The sequence below is a fragment of the Plecotus auritus genome (assembly GCF_963455305.1).
Source record: "Plecotus auritus genome assembly, chromosome: 8".
Classification (NCBI taxonomy): domain Eukaryota; kingdom Metazoa; phylum Chordata; class Mammalia; order Chiroptera; family Vespertilionidae; genus Plecotus; species Plecotus auritus.
Genome location: NC_137782.1, coordinates 12918262 through 12936978, shown reverse-complemented (window position 1 = coordinate 12936978; position 18717 = coordinate 12918262). Strand labels below are relative to the sequence as shown.

General features: G+C 36.3%; 1 protein-coding gene across 19 annotated transcripts in view; it reads right to left on the bottom strand.

Annotated features, from left to right (window-relative positions):
* Window positions 1-18717, bottom strand: part of PIAS2 (protein inhibitor of activated STAT 2) — a 65199-nt gene that overhangs the window by 9962 nt on the left and 36520 nt on the right. For 14 of the 19 annotated variants that reach the window (XM_080685244.1, XM_080685240.1, XM_080685245.1 and 11 more), the window contains 5 exons: window positions 17337-17497; window positions 15482-15615; window positions 13901-14072; window positions 6114-6253; window positions 748-785 (listed from right to left, as the gene is read on the bottom strand). In XM_080685244.1, the coding sequence (XP_080541370.1) occupies window positions 748-785; window positions 6114-6253; window positions 13901-14072; window positions 15482-15615; window positions 17337-17497 (645 nt within the window). Of the gene's footprint in view, window positions 1-747; window positions 786-2234; window positions 4148-6113; window positions 6254-13900; window positions 14073-15481; window positions 15616-17336; window positions 17498-18717 lie in introns of those variants that run through there. The other 5 variants (XM_080685235.1, XM_080685237.1, XM_080685238.1 and 2 more) reach the window with 2 other exon arrangements.

Here is an 18717-nt window from a genome sequence, read left to right as displayed (position 1 = left end):
AGAGTATTCAAACAGGAGGTCAATACAAGACCTGCAGTTAGCTGATTCTGAGCACCTATGAATTTGGTGGCCCATGTTCTTCCTCTACTCCCTTCCAACTCTCAACACACCTTTCAAAGTCTCTTTGTTTCACTTTGCCCCTGGCTTTCCCCATGCCTTTCCCTCCTCTGCTCTGCCTCTGCTGCACGCCTGCCAGTGGGGTCCATGCTCACTGCAAGGTCTTCATGTTGAGACTCTGGGATACTAGAATTTCTTACCTCTGACAGAGAAAACAGGAATAATTTACAATTTATAGCAACTTAGGCTGGGGCATCCCCAAAGTCTGAATCTGATTGCCTTTAAAAATAAGGAAGACTCAAGATAATGATTCAAAGCAGTTTAATAGTTTCAGCTATTTTCTCTGTATAGAACAAGTGTTTTACAATTTCTGTCAATTTTAACTTCTAGTAATCTAGCACTGCTTCCCCTCATTTTAATCACTGAAGTGCTTGGTAAATACCAACTGATTATTAAACTAAATAAAATATAATTTCAAATTCAGATATCAAGACCAAAAAACATCATAAATTGAAAAACAGCAACTTTATTCCTCCAAATAAAACTGAAGTATTTATATAGTACTTTCTTTGCATCAATTTAAGTAACTGAGAGTTGACTGTCCTGATTTTATGCAACTGGTCATTTTTAGTTAGTATGACATAAGCAACAATCAAATACAAATTAGTTGCTTAAATTCAGGATACATACCTGGGGATCAACTGGAATAAGGGAAAGAAAATCCAAACCTAAAACAAAAATGCTTTGTTAATAGTTGTCTCATATTTTGGAGACAAGAATTATTTCCCAAAATCATTTTATATTTATCACAAGCCAAAAAACATTTGGGGTTAACTGTTTACCATTCCATGATAGGAAAGTTCTACACCAGAAGCAGTGCTATTTAATGTGTATAAAACTCCAAAATGAACATATTCCCTGACAAAACATCTGGAAAAATCACTTCCCAGAGATTTAAAGGAAGAAGGACTAGTCAAAGCAAACATTTCTTCGCTTCATCACTTAACAGAACGAGAAGCAACAAAACGGATGAAATAATGATCTGATACGAATCATTAAAAAAACATACTTAAGCTCTTAAGATACTTCACATTTATTTTTTAGAAATACATCACATTGAACTTCATCTAAAATACCACTTCTTAAACAGATGTCTATTTCATGAAGCCCGCTCTGTCCCCCTATTCCCACATCAAAAGCAGTACCTCAACTAGGGATCAATCCAGTTCCATGCTCTGCACAAAGCAAGCCTTGATAATTTCTGCTCACTAACAAGCTAAATCTTATCAAGGCTTACTAGGTTATAAGCCAATGCAATTTTTAAACCAAAGATGTGAGATTCTCCAACTAAGCTTTAGAAACAGGAATGTGGAAAAGGGTGCCAAGTACACCATTTCAAAGCATTAGAGTTATAACAACAAATAATTTAAAATTTCAGGCCTGAAAAGTCTATCAATAAACTTCTAAGTCAGTTCCCCTAAGCGTCCCTGTTTGACTAAATTTCAAAACATTAAACAAACAAACAAAACAACAACAACAAAAAAGGATACTAAGTATAAGTCACTAAGACAGGTCAATTTCTATTCAATTTTATACATTTTTATTTGCTGGCATTCAATGTTACCTTAAATAACAATCATTCAGAGTAAAGTCTGATACTAGACTGTTACTCAAAATAGAGAACATTAGTGGAAATTATCTTTAAAATATTTAATTAGCAGATTGAGTATTTTATAACTCAAAAATTTTAAGTATAGTTAGTCCCTTATAATCTCTAAATAAGCTATGCTTACAATGCTTATCAAGTAATAGAAACTATAGCACCAATCAATTGAAAGAAACCATTCCATTTATAAAGCATGTAAAAAAATTGTTGATATGATTTTTCATTTTGTATGTCTATCACTACCTATAAGACACAGCAGGGTTTGAGCCAACAATGGACAAAGAGAATCACAACAAATGTTTCCAACTTCAGTAGGCGGCGTTTCTCCATAAGCAGTTTCTTTTCACATTAATGATCTTGTTCAGTAAATCCTTTCTCTGCTTCTGTTGAACACCAATTCAAAATAGGTCTAACCCTTATACCTTCAACATCTCCATTATTGACTGAGTCACAAAAATACTTTATCGGCGTGTCATTTAATTAATTGGTTTAATTTTATTCATTTTATTTTGCTTCAAATGGTGTAACAATTTTCTTTTTATAACTTCGGCTTTTATAGTTTAGAGGCCCGGTGCACGAAATTCATGCACTCGGGGGGGGGGGGGGGGAGGAGGAGGTGCCTCAGTCCGGATTGCGAGAGGGTGCAGATCAGACCGAGGGACCCCACTGGTGCACGACTGGGGCCAGGGAGGGGCGCAGGAGGTTGGCCAGCTGGGGAGGGACTGCAGGAGGGCTCCAGGGAGTGTCCAGCCTGTCAGGCTCAGTCCCGATCGGCCAGACCCCAGCAGCAAGCTAACCTACCAGTTAGAGCATCTGCCCCCTGGTGGTCAGTGCACATCATAGTGACTGGTCAACCAGTCGTCTGCCCCCGGTGGTCAGTGCACATCATAGCGAGCGGTTGAGCAGCCTTAGCATATCATTAGCATATTACACTTTGATTGGTTGAATGGCCGACTGGACACTTAGCATAGTAGGCTTTTATTATATAGGATTTTATATGTTCAATTACTTTTAATGTTTTTTTTTTAATCACTCAGTCCACTTGAATAACAAACACTTTTAAAAAGCTAAGAAAGTACTGCTATCTCTGTTGGAATATTTGTATTGAAGCCAATCACCCCAAAATGCTCATTTTCTAAATGTTTAACTAGTCCCATTTCATAACTTCAATATAAATAAACACATAGACTTGTAATTTTCAGACTGTTTTGTGTGTTTTTTTTACAGCTCCAGAACTGAAGGCTGTCCACTGAGGTGCAGAGACTTCCTATTTTCATTATTTCAGCTCTTAGATGTATTGTAATTATTTACTGTTTCATGTGATTTAAGAGATTCACTTGATCTATATCTTTTGACACCTCATCCACCAATCAATGAATATGGTGACTTATATAATGCACTAGAGACCCATGCACGAAATTCGTGCAAGGGCATTGGCCCCAGCCCCTGCCCACCACCGTGGCCGGGGGCCTCTGCCGCCACTGCCTCAGGGCCCCCTCCAGTGCCCCCTGCTGTTGCTTTGTCCACAAGAAAAGACATCCAGAAGGACATCCAGTCTAATTAGCATGTTACACTTTTATTATTATAGATAGTAAAATACCTACACATTTTTCTAAACTCTTGGTTGAAATTCTAGGCTGTCTCCCCAGCATTATACAGATGCTGTCTATACAAAAATCCAATAATGTTCTAATATAAATATTTCTCCGTGAAACTTTTTCTCAAACACCATCTCTAAAATTTGATATAGTATTTCAGATGTTATTCCTTCTAATTAACTTCATTATCAAAGTCTTACATTTTATATTTTAAGTAGATTATTAAAGCTCATATGAAATAGTTTATGTTTCATAAATAGTGATTAATGTTACTTCCTTATTTTATAAATTTAGCAAAATGCTGTTTTTTTATTTCACCATAAGTTTCAATTGAAACAACAGGTTATATTGATATATATTTATGCCCTCCTAAGTATTTCAAGGTTGAAAATGTGCTCAATTATTTTTAACTAAAAAGCAGGTTAAAAATTCTGATGGTACATTTTAAATGTTTATTCTATTAACACTGTTAAAATTGTTGCTTTTAGATTTTCGATGTGACTTTATGTGAAACTGACTCTACGTCTTACTAATAATACCATCTTCCTTACTTGAGCCATGAACTTGAACAAAACATGGTTGCTACATGATTAAATATGTAAATGTTTAGCACTTCCAAATTTTAATGACACAACTTTTGAGCACCATTCGCACCTGACAATATGTCACTAGTAATAATAAGGCAGTCATTTTTTTTCTTGAAATAATCAAGCTGTTTTCCATTCCATAAATACAAATTATGTTTTATTTTGAATTCACTGTTGCACAGTATCAGAAGATGTTCCAAGCTGCAGTTCATTATTAATATCATTTCTTCTTTGTTCCCCTGCAGATTCAGAAGATTCATGTTTATGATGTTTAAAAAGAATGTTAAGAAATGTATTAAAACGTTGTCATCTCTCTATTCTTGGTGTTCTATTTAATATTTTATTATAAATTATTAAATTTGTAAATATCAACTCTGTATAGTATGACTAATTACATAAAAATTAGGCACAAAAATAAAAGCAAATTAACTACTAATTACAAAAGAGCACAGTAACAATAAAACCAAAGTAAAAAACTAAGCTATTTAGATGTAGTGACTGCTACATGATTCACAGATGATGCTAAAACTGTTAATTCTTGTAAGGTACAATAGACCCTATTCTATTCAGTTTATCAACTTGTAGAAAGCATTTCAACATTTTAATAACCAGTATTACCATACTGGTTTATATTGGCCTGAATATTAGTCTTAGTTCCTTAATACCAGGCTTGAAGTGTATTTTATGTAATACACAGTTAACATGTTTTACTGCATTTTTCTCAACTCTGCACATTTTATAAAAGTCTCAATTTATGCCCAAATTTTGAAAAACTGTAAATTCTCTAAAGTTAAAAATTCATTCAGAATCACATAATTTGAAAACAGAGCAAGTGATTTGTAAATTGTGTCTATTCTACTGCTAACTGGCCAGAATCACTTTAGAGTAAATGGAAAGTTTATCATCTTTTTTCCAGATCAATTTTTAATTCAAAGTCTTTAGGAAACAAATCCTTAAAAAATGTTTGTTTATAACATATACTAAGATGACATGTGGACACTCTTCAACTTCACTTAAAACTAGCCAAGGTTAGAGCAAAACATAGCAGTTAGAAATTAAAGCTCTGAGTGTCTGTATTTCTTATGGACCAAGAAACCTCACCTATACCTTAGCATCGAGCTTTGGATACAAAAAATACTTTATAACTGGGTCATGGCTGGGTTTGCAAACAATTTTTTAAAATACCAATTCCCAAAGTACACATGGACTAAACATATTTAAATACCAATTCTCAAAATACGTATGGACTAAACATATTTAAGGAAAGGTATTTACAATTTTTTGATGGGTAGTATTTTTAGTCTATTCTTTTCCATTAAATTTTATTTGAATTGGCCAGATAACAAAACCATCAACTGTTTCAAACAACACAAATTTTGTCCAATAGAATATATATTGTTCTTATAATAAAGACCTCTCTAAGATGGTTAAAATTAACTTCAGAAATCTGGTGGGGAAAATTAATTAATTGGAAGAAGGAATTGTATTCCACTAAAAGCACCCTTTAGAAAGAAGGGAAGTCATGAATATTAAGAGGTACTGGTTCTAACTTGCTCACATTTGATAGACCAAAAATATCTGTAAAAACACTGGCTATACAGAGAGGGGGAAAGGGCAGAGTTTACATGTATAATATGGCCTTGGTTGCACAGGTCTTGGTACTAAGGTAATGCAAGTAACCTTGAATTTTTAAATGTTGAGTTAATATATATATATATATATAAAATATGTCGTCAGATATTAAGTAGTGCTCTAGGGAGACAGCTGGTAGATCCTATTTTTACGGGGGGGGGGGGGGGGGAGGGTGGAGAATCACAAGGTAAAGCTGTTGGCAACACCCTAAGTTGTGATAGACTACCAAGAAGAGTATGAGAAAATACTCTCTCCCTAACCTATTAGCTTGCATAATAAATAAACCAAGGAAAACCTCTGAGTACAAATCTTCTCTGAAGGAAAATAAAATCTATAAACATTTCCTACTATCCTACTGTCTTTCCTATTATTAGGAATCTATAGATTGCTCTGTAGTTAAGATGATAGGAAATGAATATGATATATTAAAACAGACATTACCTTTATATGAAGTTTTCAAATTTCCTTAGCATTTCTATTTAAATTTTTAAAACTCTATTTGCTCCAAGGTTAAGATTAAAAATAAATGATAAGACTTAATAAGAAACAAACAAAAAAAATAACTTCACATACCTGGCAAATCTGATGACATGCTTGATATTGGCGTGTGGTGGAATGGTACTGAGTAGTCTGTTAATGAAGGCGGAATAGCAGCAGGATCAACCGAAGTCACACTGGGCACCCTTACAGAAGACGGCTGATACATGAGAACCCTGTTTTAAATAGCATGGGAAATTAACAACAATCTGGCTGTTAGTTCACAGGACAGAAGGGCTGTACTACTGCGCATTCTCAGTTGTAAATTCACTAAGTTTCAGCACAACTATATGGCAGCTACTCATACACAGCACTACACTCTACTCTCCTCTTTCATTAACAGTCTACATTTTAACATGAATTTATATGGGCTCTCAGCAGCTGTGATATAAGAGCAAGTCAGCATTAAAACATAATATACAGTGCTGGAGTAATACATAAAATGTTCATTGACAAGTAAAAATATACTTTGCATATGCTTTTATTAATGTAGGTAACATATGTGGATATTAGTAGTCTTATCTATAAAAAAAAAAAGAGAATATATCCTAAGAATCCCGAAACACTAATTCGAAAGAATATACTAGTATTCACCCCTATGTTTGTAGCAGTATTATTCACAAACCCAAGATCTGGAAACAGCTCAAATGTCCATCAGTAGATGAGTGGATAAAAAAGCTGTGATACATTTACACAATGAATATTACTCAGCGGTAAAAAAAAAAAAAGAGAGAGAGAGAGAGAAAAATCACATGCTTTTTTTGACAGCATAGTTGGACCTGGAGATTATTATGCTAACTAAAATAAAGCAGTCATAGAAAGACAAATACCATATGATCACACTTACATATAGAATCTAATGAACAAAATAAACTGACAAAAAAATAGAAACAAAGGCATGGATACATGGCACAGACTGACAGCTGTCAGAGGGGATGGGACTGGATGAAAGAAGGTGAAGGGCTTAACACACAGACACAGACAGCAGTGTGGTGATAGAGGGGAAAGCGAGTGGGGGGTAGTGGAGGTGGGTAAAGAGGGGGAAACTAGGGACAGAGACTTTGCTTGGAGCAATGATAATGTTCTATTGAGCTATACACTTGTAACCTGTATGGTTTTGCAATGAAGTTATTGTCACCCCAATAAATTCAATTTTTAAAACTTAGAAATAAAATAAAGGACTCCTAAGATTTGATTTAAATCAGGGCAATTTATGAGTGACGCTACTTACTATAGTTCAACCAGAATTTCTTCATTCTAACTTGAGTTGTATTAAGTATTAGCACTCTTTTTTTTAAATATATTTTTATTGAGTTCAGAGAGGAAGGGAGAGGGAGAAAGAGATAGAAACATCAATTATGAGAATCACTGATCAGCTGCCTCCTGCGTACCTCTTACTGGGGGGTTTGAGCCCACAATTCGGGCATATGCCCTTGACTGGAATCGAACCTAGGATCCTTCAGTCCACAGGCTGATGCTCTATCTACTAAGCCAAACACTCTTATCTGGGGATCACCTAAGCAAAGAAAGTCAATCCTAAGGCCTGTCAACCTGATGACAATAGGCAGCAATCAGAAATTTAAAAAGATGACTACTCAAGATGTAATAGCCAGAAATAAAATGTTGCCTACCGTGATACAATCTATCTAAGGGGGGTTATGAGTTTGAAATTAAACACACTTAAGAAACACTTTATAAATGGTGTTATACAATACATATACACAATATGTATATATAATTTTAACTATTATTTTAAGAAGCAGTATAAATTTTTTTTTTAAAGTTCAGGAATAAAGAGAGATAATTTTGACTTCTTCCTATTTACTCTTCATTTTTTCTTTGCTCAGGGTAAACAGAACTTCAGAAGAAAAACATTTTAATGTACAGAAGAAACTAAGCAATATTATGGGCTGATGGTGGCCAGCTTTTTGTATGACATGTCAGTGAGGCTGTAGTGGTAGCAGCTGCTCTCTGAGCTCTGTGATGTCACCCAAGGATGGCAAGAAAGGTGCCATCAGCCAAGAAAGACAAAGACCCAGTGAACAATCTGGGGGCAAGGCCAAAAAGAACTGGTCCAAAGGCAAAGTTTGGGACAAGCATATAACCTAGTCTTGACAAAAACACATAGGATAAACTACAAGTTCTCAACTATAAGTTCATAAGCCCAGCTGTTGTCTATGAAGACTGAACATTGGCAGTTCCCTGGCCAGGGCAGCCCTTCGGGTGCTCCTCAGTAAAATACTTATTAAGTTGGTTTCAAAGCACAAAGTTCAAGTAATTTACACTAGAAATACCAAGGATGGGGACCCCCACCCCCAGCGGCTATTAAAGATTCAGAAACAGGTCCCACCAACTGTACATTTTGAAAAATAAGACTTTATTAAATAAAGGGGAAGTGGCTGGGACATGGGACATTAGGTTAGCATCCCACAGTGCTGTTAGAAAACTGTAAGTTTCATGAGCAGCTCAGAATTCTGTAGCTGGAAAGGACCACAACAAAGACGAAGACAATAAAATGGATAGAAATTTAAGGTAGAACCATGGTCACAATGCTCATATCCGACAAAATAGACTTTAAAATGAAGGCTATCACAAGAGACAACAAAGGTAAGACATAATACTAAAGGGATAGCTCCAGCAAGAGGCTATAAGCCCAGTAAACATATATGCACCCAATACAGGAGCACCTAAACATATTAAAAAACTTCTAGAGAACTTTAACGGAGAGATCCACAACAACACAGTCATAGTAGGGGACTTTACACTGCTCTGACTTCACTGGATAGATCTTCCAAACAAAAACTTAATAAGGGAACAGAGACTCTAAAGGACACATTGGATCAGATGGATTTAACTGGCATTTATAGAACATTTCAGTCCAACGCAACAGAATATACATTATTCTCAAGTGCACATGAATCATTCACAAAGATAGACCACATGTTAGGACACAAAACAAGTCTCTACAAGTTCAAGAAGATTGAAATAATATCAAGCATCTTCTCAGATCACAGTGGAATGAAATTAGAAATCAGCTACAGTAACAATACCCCAAAACATTCAAACACATGGAGGCTAAATAGCATGTTATTAAACAATGAATGGGTTACCAATGAGATCAAGAAAGAAATCAAAAACTTCCTGGAAACAAATGAAAATGAACACACAACAACCCAAAATCTCTGGGACACAGCAAAAGCAGTCCTGAGAGGGAAGTTCATAGCACTACAGGCCTACCTCAAAAAACAAGAAAAATCAGCAATACACTATTTAACCCTACAAATTAAAGAACTAGGAAGAGAACAAGTAAGTAGAAGGAAGGAAATAATAAAAATTAGAGCAGAAATAAATAACATAGAGACTAAAAAGCAATAAAAAATAATCAATAAAACCAAGAGCTGGTTCTTTGAAAGGATAAACAAAATCGATAAACCGTTAGCCAGACTCATCAAGAAACAAAAAGAGAGGGCCCAAAAAAATAAAATTAGGAACGAAAATGGAGAACCAACCACTGACACCACAGAAATACAAAGGATTGTAAGAAAATACTATGAACAACTATATGCCAACAAGATGGACAATGTGGATGATATAGACAAGTTCCTAGAAAAATATAATCTCACAAAACTGAATCAGGAAGAATCAGAAAACCTGAATAGGCCAAATAACAACTGATGAAATAGAAGCAGTAATCAAGAAACTCCCAGCAAACAAAAGTCCAGGTCCAGAGGGCTTCACAGCCCAGTTTTACCAAACATTCAAAGAAGAACTAATACCTATACTCGTCAAACTATTTCAGAAAATTCAAGAGGAAGGAACACTTCCAAACTCTTTTTATGAGGCCAGAAGTATCCTCATTCCAAAACCAGATAAAGACACCACAAAGAAAGAGAATTACAGACCAATACCCCTGATGAACATAGATGCTAAAATCCTCAACAAAATATTAGCAAATCACATCCAGCAATATATTAAAAAGATCATACACCATGATCAAGTGGGATTTATTTCAGGGATGCAAGGCTGGTACAATATTTGCAAATCAACAAACAAGATACAACACATAAACAAATTGAAAGACAAAAATCACATGATCATATCAATAGATGCAGAAAAAGCATTCAACAAAATCCAACACCCATTTTTGACAGAAACTCTCAGCCAAGTGGCAATAGAGAGAACATATCTCAACATGATAAAGGCCATATATGACAAACCTACAGCCAACATCACACTCAATGGGCAAAAACTAAAAGCATTTCCCCTAAGAACAGGAACAAGAGAGGGATGTCCGCTTTCACCACTCTTATTCAACATAGTACTGGAAGTCCTAGCCACAGTGATTAGACAAGAAGAAGAAATAAAAGGCATCCAAATTGGAAAGGAGGAAGTAAAACTCTCATTATTAGCAGATGATATGATAATGTACATAGAAAACCCTAAAGAGTCCACCAAGAAACTAATAGATTTAATAAATGAATTTGGCAATGTAGCAGGATACAAAATCAACACCCAAAAATTGATGGCTGTTTTATACACCAATAATTAATTCTTAGAAAGAGAAGCTAAACAAACAATCCCATTTACCATTGCAACAAAAAAATTAAGATACCAAGGAGGCAAAAGACCTGTACTCGGAAAACTACAGGACGTTGAAAAAAGAGATGGAAGATATAAACAAGTAGAAGAATATACCGTGTTCATGGACTGGCAGAATCAACATCATTAAAATGTCCATCCTACCCAAGGCAATCTACAGATTCAGTGCAATCACTATTAAAATACCAACAGCATATTTCACAGAGCTAGAACAAATACTCCAAAAATTTATATGGAATCTAAAAAGACCCCAAATAGCTGCAGCAATTTTGAGAAAGAAAAACAAAGTTGGAGGAATCACAATACCAGATTTCAAGTTTGATTACAAAGCCACCTTAATCAAAACAGCCTGGTACTGGCACAAGAACATGCATATAGATCAATGGAACAGAACAGAGAACCCAGAAATCGACCTATTACGCTCAATTAATATTTGACAAAGGAGGCAAGAGCACACAATGGAGTCAAGAAAGTCTTTTCAATAAATGGCGTTGAGAAAATTGGACAGATACATGCAAAAAAATGAAACTAGACCACCAACTTACACCATACACAAGAATAATCTCAAAATGGATAAAAGACTTAAATGTAAGTCATGAAACCATAAAAATCTTAGAAGAAACCACAGGCAGCAAAATCTCAGACAATATGTTTACAGATACATCTCATAGCAATATGTTTACAGATACATCTCCTAAGGCAAAGGAAACTAAGGATAAAATAAACAAATGGGACTACATCAAAATAAAAAGCTTCTGCACATCAAAAGAAACCATCAACAAAATGAAAAGAGAGCCCACTGTATGGGAAAACATATTTGGCAATGATACATCTGATAAAGGATTAATATCCAAAATATATAAGGAACTCATACAACTTAACAAAAGGAAGACAAACAATCCAATTTAAAAATGGGCAAAGGACCTAAATAGACACTTCTCCAAGGAGGACATATAGACGGCCAAGAGACATATGAAAAATGTTCAAAGTCACTAATCATCTTAGAGATGCAAATAAAAACGACAATGAGGTACCATCTCACACCTGTCAGAATGGCTACCATCAACAAATAAACAAATTACAAGTGCTGGCAAGGATGTGGAGAAAAGGGAACCCTAATACACTGCTGGTGGGAATGCAGACTGGTGCAACCATTATGAAAAACAGTATGCAGTTTCCTCAAAAAATTAAATATGGATCTGCCATTTGACCCAGTGATCCCACTTCTAGGAATATATCTAAGAAACCTGAAGCACCCATCAGAAAGAATGTATACACCCCCTATGTTCATAGCAGCACAATTTACAATAGCTAAGATCTGGAAACAGCCCAAGTGCCCATCAATAGATGAGTGCATAAAAAACTGTGGTACATTTATACCATGGAATACTATGCAGCAGTAAAAAAGAAGAATCTCTTACCCTTTGAGACAGCATGGAGAGACCTGGAGAGTATCATGCTAAGTGAAATAAGTCAGTCAGAGAAAGAGAAGTATCACTTATCGCACTCACATGTGGAATCTAAGTAACAAAAAAACTGATGAACAGAATGGACCCAGAGACATGGAAGCATGGAACAGAGTGCGGAATCTCAGAAGGAAAATGGGGGGAGGTAATCAACCAAAGACCTTGAATGCATAACCCATGGACACAGACAATAGGGTGCTGAAGGCCTGGGGTGGGGACGGGCTGGAGGGAGTCAATGGAGGAAAAAGGGGGACATATGTAATATTTTCAACAATAAAGAATTCTTTTTTTAAAAAAAAAGTCTTTTGACATGTCACTGCCTCCTCATAGAATTGGCAAATACACAGGCATATGTATGTATACATTATCAATGTGTACACATATATTTTTAAAATTTTATAGTCTGATTCATAATATCATAGTACAAAGGTAAATTGCTGGAATGTTGCAAGACAGTGAATATTAGTATTCTAGACTGTATACTGGATCATTGAATTTATCACATTTGGTCCAGACTTAAATATCTAAAAATGGGTTAACTTGAATTGTTATCCTAAAGCCTGAAATTCATCATGTGCTCCCTCCCACTTTACAATCATAAAATTATTAATTTTGCAATCAATTCCTAATGATCCTTAATCCAGAGAAATACATTATTAACCTCTATTTTTTGTTTCCTATCTTTAGAATACCTCCATATTAATGACAAAACCACATTCAATTTCCAGGGTATAGGGTAGGGACATAATATTTAAAATTATCTTTTCATGTACAAAAATATCAGAGGTTTTCTAAATGTCTTAAATTAAGGTGCCAGTTTCTTCTGATAGACACTACATGATTGCATTTAAGGATTATAGTAGGGTATGCAAGGAAGAGGTTAGAAGAATCACTATCAAAATGTTAACAGTGGCCAAAACCGGTTTGGCTCAGTGGATAGAGCGTCAGCCTGCGGACTGGGGGGTCCCAGGTTCGATTCCGGTCAGGGCATGTAGCTTGGTTGCGGGCACATCCCCAGTGGGAGGTGTGCAGGAGGCAGCTGATATATGTTTCTCTCTCATTGATGTTTCTGACTATCTATCACTCTTCCTTCCTCTCTGTAAAAAATCAATAAAATATATTTAAAAAAAAAATGTTAACAGTGGTTATCTGTAGACAGAATGCTTTTTATTTTTGGTGCTCTGTAAAACTATAAGTTTTATTAAAACAATGAATGCCTCTTAAAAAATAACTGCTCACAAAATTTCTAGACTATAATGGAAAATAAGTTTTCCTGGTTTTTCATTTGTATTCCTTCTGATTTGCCAGACACTAAGTCTAAGTTTTTCATTATCTTATTGAAATCTTAAAAAAAATCTCATGAGGTAGGCATTTTCTAACCCCATTGTACAGAACAGAAACAGGAAGCTCAAGCAAGTTAAATTTTTCATCATACATCATGAATGAGTAAGCAATGGTATCAAACTTGAAATCTACACTTGTCAGAATCCATATTCCATAGGCTTCCTTCTGTTGGTCTGTGATGCCAAATTTGCTACTTATATGAAATACTTACACGTGAGAAGATTTCAACTCTTACTTCCCAAAGATGGGAATATTTTCTTCATTTAAATATTGAAAACACTTCAACTAAACAAAGGCAAATTAAAATAGCATTCTATGATTATGTCACTATCAAAGAGACATTTACAAACCTATCCCAGTAACAGTTAGTTCCACCAAGTGTAATAAACAGTAGTAAACTATAAATTAACAAACCCTTTGGTTGGGCTGCTTTGTGTTTCTGACATAAAGATGCACTTCCTTTTGGCAGGAGGGTCTTCCTCTTCATCAGAAGAGCTTTCTATTGTTAGGTCTATAACATCCACTTTCTTCTTGCTTGCCTCATTGGCTACAGTCACTGAACAAGGCTTACTGAGGACACTTGAACCTGCATGTAGGGAACAGAAAAAACAACAACTTAAGGTTGTGACACAAACTCTAGCCACAGGAGTCTTAACTGTGCAGCATGCCAGTAAAGCTACATACTCTGTCCCATGGAAAGAGACCAACTCCCTAACTCCAGACAGCTCTCTGTAAAATGACTACTAACCTGGAGAGACAGAGTGAGCTCTATGCCCTGAAAGAGAGCCAAAAGCCTCACTCAAACATGCTCATAGTTTTCTCCCTGGTACTGCCAATGGATATGCACATATCCTGCTGCTCACGGTGTCTCAGCAAGTAAGCAGTCATTTTATAGACAGACATCTGGAGTTAGGGGGCTGATTTCCGGCCATGAACAAGAATACATGGTGTCACTGACTGTGTTTTCACAGACTTGTTGCAGTGTTCAGTCAGAATCAGAATTTTCTATTCTAGCAAAGCAAGGGTGCTCATGTCAAAGAATGCATAGGCTCTTCACCAGAACTTGACAAAAACTTTCACCATGAAAAAACCCCAAACTTCTCACTTGTTATTCAGACATTTAAAATTTTTCTTATAAACTGCCTGTCTACTTATCACCTAGGTTCTCCTTTCTGCCCATTATGATAAGTCTCATACATTCACCATTTCATAGAAAGTATATTGTGCCCTGCAATCTGTTTAGCAGTAAATGAATGCTAGTTGATAATGAAAAAGCAGCAGCAAGTAATCAACTAAATCACTATTTTTCTCAAAGATGCGGGAAACTTTTCCTTCATCATTCACAGGTATCTCAACAGGTACTCTAAAAACAATTCTGAAAAACTGTCCATAGAAATGTCATTTATAACTTTCATTTTGTAACAAACACCATATATTAAAATAATTTTAGATGATTTTTTCATTTACTTTATATATGAAAAATAACTATAAAAAGGCTGGTTAAAAGAATGGTATACTTATAAACTTGGGCGCATTTCTTAAAGAAAGAATAAAAATCAGATGGGGGAAATTACCTATGTAATAGATGATCAAAAGATAAAGTTATCAAAAGATAAACTTATTTTCCATTATAGTCTAGCTGGTTGCTCAGTGGTTAGAGCGTTGGCCCTCGGACTGAAGGTTGCAGGTTCGATTCCAGTCAAGGGCACATACCTCAGTTGCAAGCTCGATCCCAGCCCTGACCAGGATGCATGCGGAAGGCAACTGATTGATGTGGTCACTCTCACATCGATGTTTCTCTGTCTCTCCCCCTCCCTTCACCCCTTTCATTCTCTCTAAAAATCAATGGGGAAAAAATATCCTTGGGTGAGGATTAACACACACACAAAGTTAGCAAACTGAGCTTCAAATGAAGTTCTAGTGGCCAATGTTAACGATAAAGGTAATGCTGCAGGAGTCTCACTGCTTTGCTCTCTGCTGCCATTCTACACATACTTTCTATTTTTGTGCACGGTTGGCTGGATACTTTCATAGCTTCTTTCTTCGGTCTCATTGGACACCAAGAACCATCTTCTTGGAATTTGATCTCATCCACATCAGAACAGTCACTGAGAATTTCCATAAAAAGGCTATAAACCAATTAGGTAGAAAAAATGTAATCAATTACCTGTTCAAAAGTGAACTTATAACAAAGAAGTACTCATTACATTGGAGACAAAAGTAATACTGACATCAGTTTGTTTGTTTTGGTATTTCAATACTTTAGACTTTAGGACAACTATTATACCCACTTCCTTCTATGTTTTAGATATTTAAAGAGCATAAAAGAGTTAAATGACTTACTGAGTCATCTAAAAAAAATAGTGGCTAAACAGAAATTGATTGCAGTAAAGAACAACCTTCAATACAACATATAAAATACACATAAGCAAATAGAAATGTTATACAAAATCTAACTTATAAGCTTATATTATCAAGGAAAAAGAATCATAGAGGTGGGGGGAAGAAGAAGGAATCCTATCTAATAAAAGAGTAATATTCAAACTGACCGTCACTCCAACACACAAGATGGCTGCCCCCATATGGTCAAAGATGGCCGGCTCCATGTGGACACAAGATGGCCACCACAAGACAGCCAGCAGGGGAGGGCAGTTGTGGGCAATCAGGCCAGCGGAGGAGGGCAGTTGGGAGGGACCAGGCCTGCAGGGCAGGGAAGTTAGGGGTGACCGGGCCAGCAGAGGAGGGCAGTTGGGGGGGGGGGGGGTCCAGGCCTGCAGGGAGGGCAGTTAGGACAACCAGGCCTGCAGGGGAGGGCAGTTGAGGGGGAGCAGGCCTGCAGGGGAGGGCAGTTGGGGGGGACCAGGCCTGCAGGGGAGGGCAGTTGAGGGGGAGCAGGCCTGCAGGGGAGAGCAGTTGGGGGGGACCAGGCCTACAGGGGAGGGCAGTTGGGGGGACCAGGCCGGCAGGTGAGGGCAGTTAGGGGCAATTGGGCCAGCAGAGGAGCAGTTAGGCATCGATCAGGCTGGCAGGGAAGCGGTTAGAGGCAATCAGGCAGGCAGGCAGGTGAGCGGTTGGGAGCCAGCAGTCAATTGGAGAGGGTGTGGGCTGAGGGACACACACACACACCGTGCACGAATTTCGTACATCAGGCCTCTAGTAGCAATATAAGTCTCAATTAACTTTTTAAATAACTAAGCATACAAATTATGTCCTATGACCAAAATAAAATTAAATTTGAAATCATCAGAAAAATATCTAGAAAATCCTCATATATTTGAAAATTAACAAACAACCCATGAGACAAAGAAAACATAAAAACAAATTAACAAGTATTTTAAACTTTATGAAAGTAAAAATGTAACAAAATTTGTGAAATGTTGCTAAAGCAGTACTTAGAGGAAAATTTATAGCACTAATCTTTCTATATTAGGAGAATGCAAATCAATAAGCTCAGCTTCTATCTAAATGAAACTATAAAAAAAGAACAATTAAAGTGAAAGTAAACATGGGTAAAAAACAAAAACAAGTGAAATAGAGAAAAATCAATGAAACAAAAATGCTGGTACTTTAAGGTCAATAAAATCAACGAACTTCCAGTCATACTTAAGCTCACTCAGAAAGTGGGCTTTCCCCTCTTTAGGACAGGCTATGAAATATGATTTTGGAAAGCAAAAAGAAAACTACTCTACCTCTTGACTCCAAAAGAAATCATAAAGATAAAAGAGCCGTTAACCACGGTTTTAAAAAAAGATTGAGTATAATAAAGCAGAAAACACACAAACATCTTGACTTTATGCTAGAATAGAATTTCTATGAGACTGTACTGAATGGAGACAAAGCTAATATTTACCCATCTAAAATTAGACTTTCATAGGCAGCTTTTTTGTCACACACAGGACAAATCCAGGTGGGCTTCTTCTCATTCATTTGCAGATAAAGGGCAGCATCAAAACACTGTAGATGTGTACAAGTCACTGCTCGGCATGGGATTGTCAGCCTCATTTTCCCTAACTACAGGTAGGAAAGAAAACATGACAAACCACTTCAGAAAAGAGAACAAAACCTCAATGGGAATAGTCAGTCATAAAAGTCTGAAAGAAGTCATACAAGAAGTTCAAAATGAAAAAGAAATTCAAAACAGAATTTATTTCCATCAAGGCTGCTGCACACTTTATTAGTATTCATTGATAGCCCTATAATTTAAAAAAAAGTTTTCACTTTTTGAAAATAGGTAACATAAATTCAAAGGTAGGACAACATCCATATACAATGAAAACATGTCTCTTTGTCACCAGTTCTCCTATTTAGAGAGAACCACTGTTAACCAACTCTTGCATGTCCTTTCATAGATGGTCTATGTGTGTTTTAAAAAACATTTTCACCTGAATGGTGTCATGCGATACACAAAATTTTGAACCTTCTGTCACATAATATAAATTAGTGACTTTTTCACATATATCAGTACCAAAAAAAGCTATCACAATATGAAGCTATCATATTTGATATGAAGTATATCATATGAAGGATTAAAACTTTTGCCTGAAGGTCTGTACAAAGCTTATGAATAGGAGGTCCTGGGTCCAAACACATGCCTGCTAGGACCTCTGCCACCACCTCCCCTGTTGGCACTACAGACTTCTCTCTGGGTTTGACAACCACAGATTCTCAATTTCTAAGCAATCCCAATTTCATGTAATTCTATCCCTTTTTCAATAAAGATGTTAAAGTTAATGATAATTTTTTAAAAATAAAGCTTCAAAATAAAAATATCTGCAAATACCACTATCCAGGGTGGTAGAAAGGTGGACTTATAATCAACCAAAGACCTTGGATGCATAACCCATGGACACAGACAATAGAGTGCTGAAGGCCTGGGGTGGGGATGGTACGGGGGGTGGAGGGGGAACAGGTGGTGGAAGGGGGTAAGGGTTGGAGGGAGTCAATGGGGGGAAAAAGGGGACATATGTAATATTTTCAACAATAAAGAATTATTTTTTTAAAAAAAAGCTTTTGGCATTTGTTACTGCCTCCTCATAGAGTTATAATCAGAACATTTATTATTTTAGCCCAATGTAGCAATATGGTATATTATTAAGAGAACTGAAATGATGCCAGAAGACCAAATTTGTTATCCTTATTCTACTAGTTACTATTGTGTGATTTGGGTTAGCCAAACTTTCAATCTGAGTTTCCTCATCTGCAAAATGGGAACAACCCCATACAGATTTGCT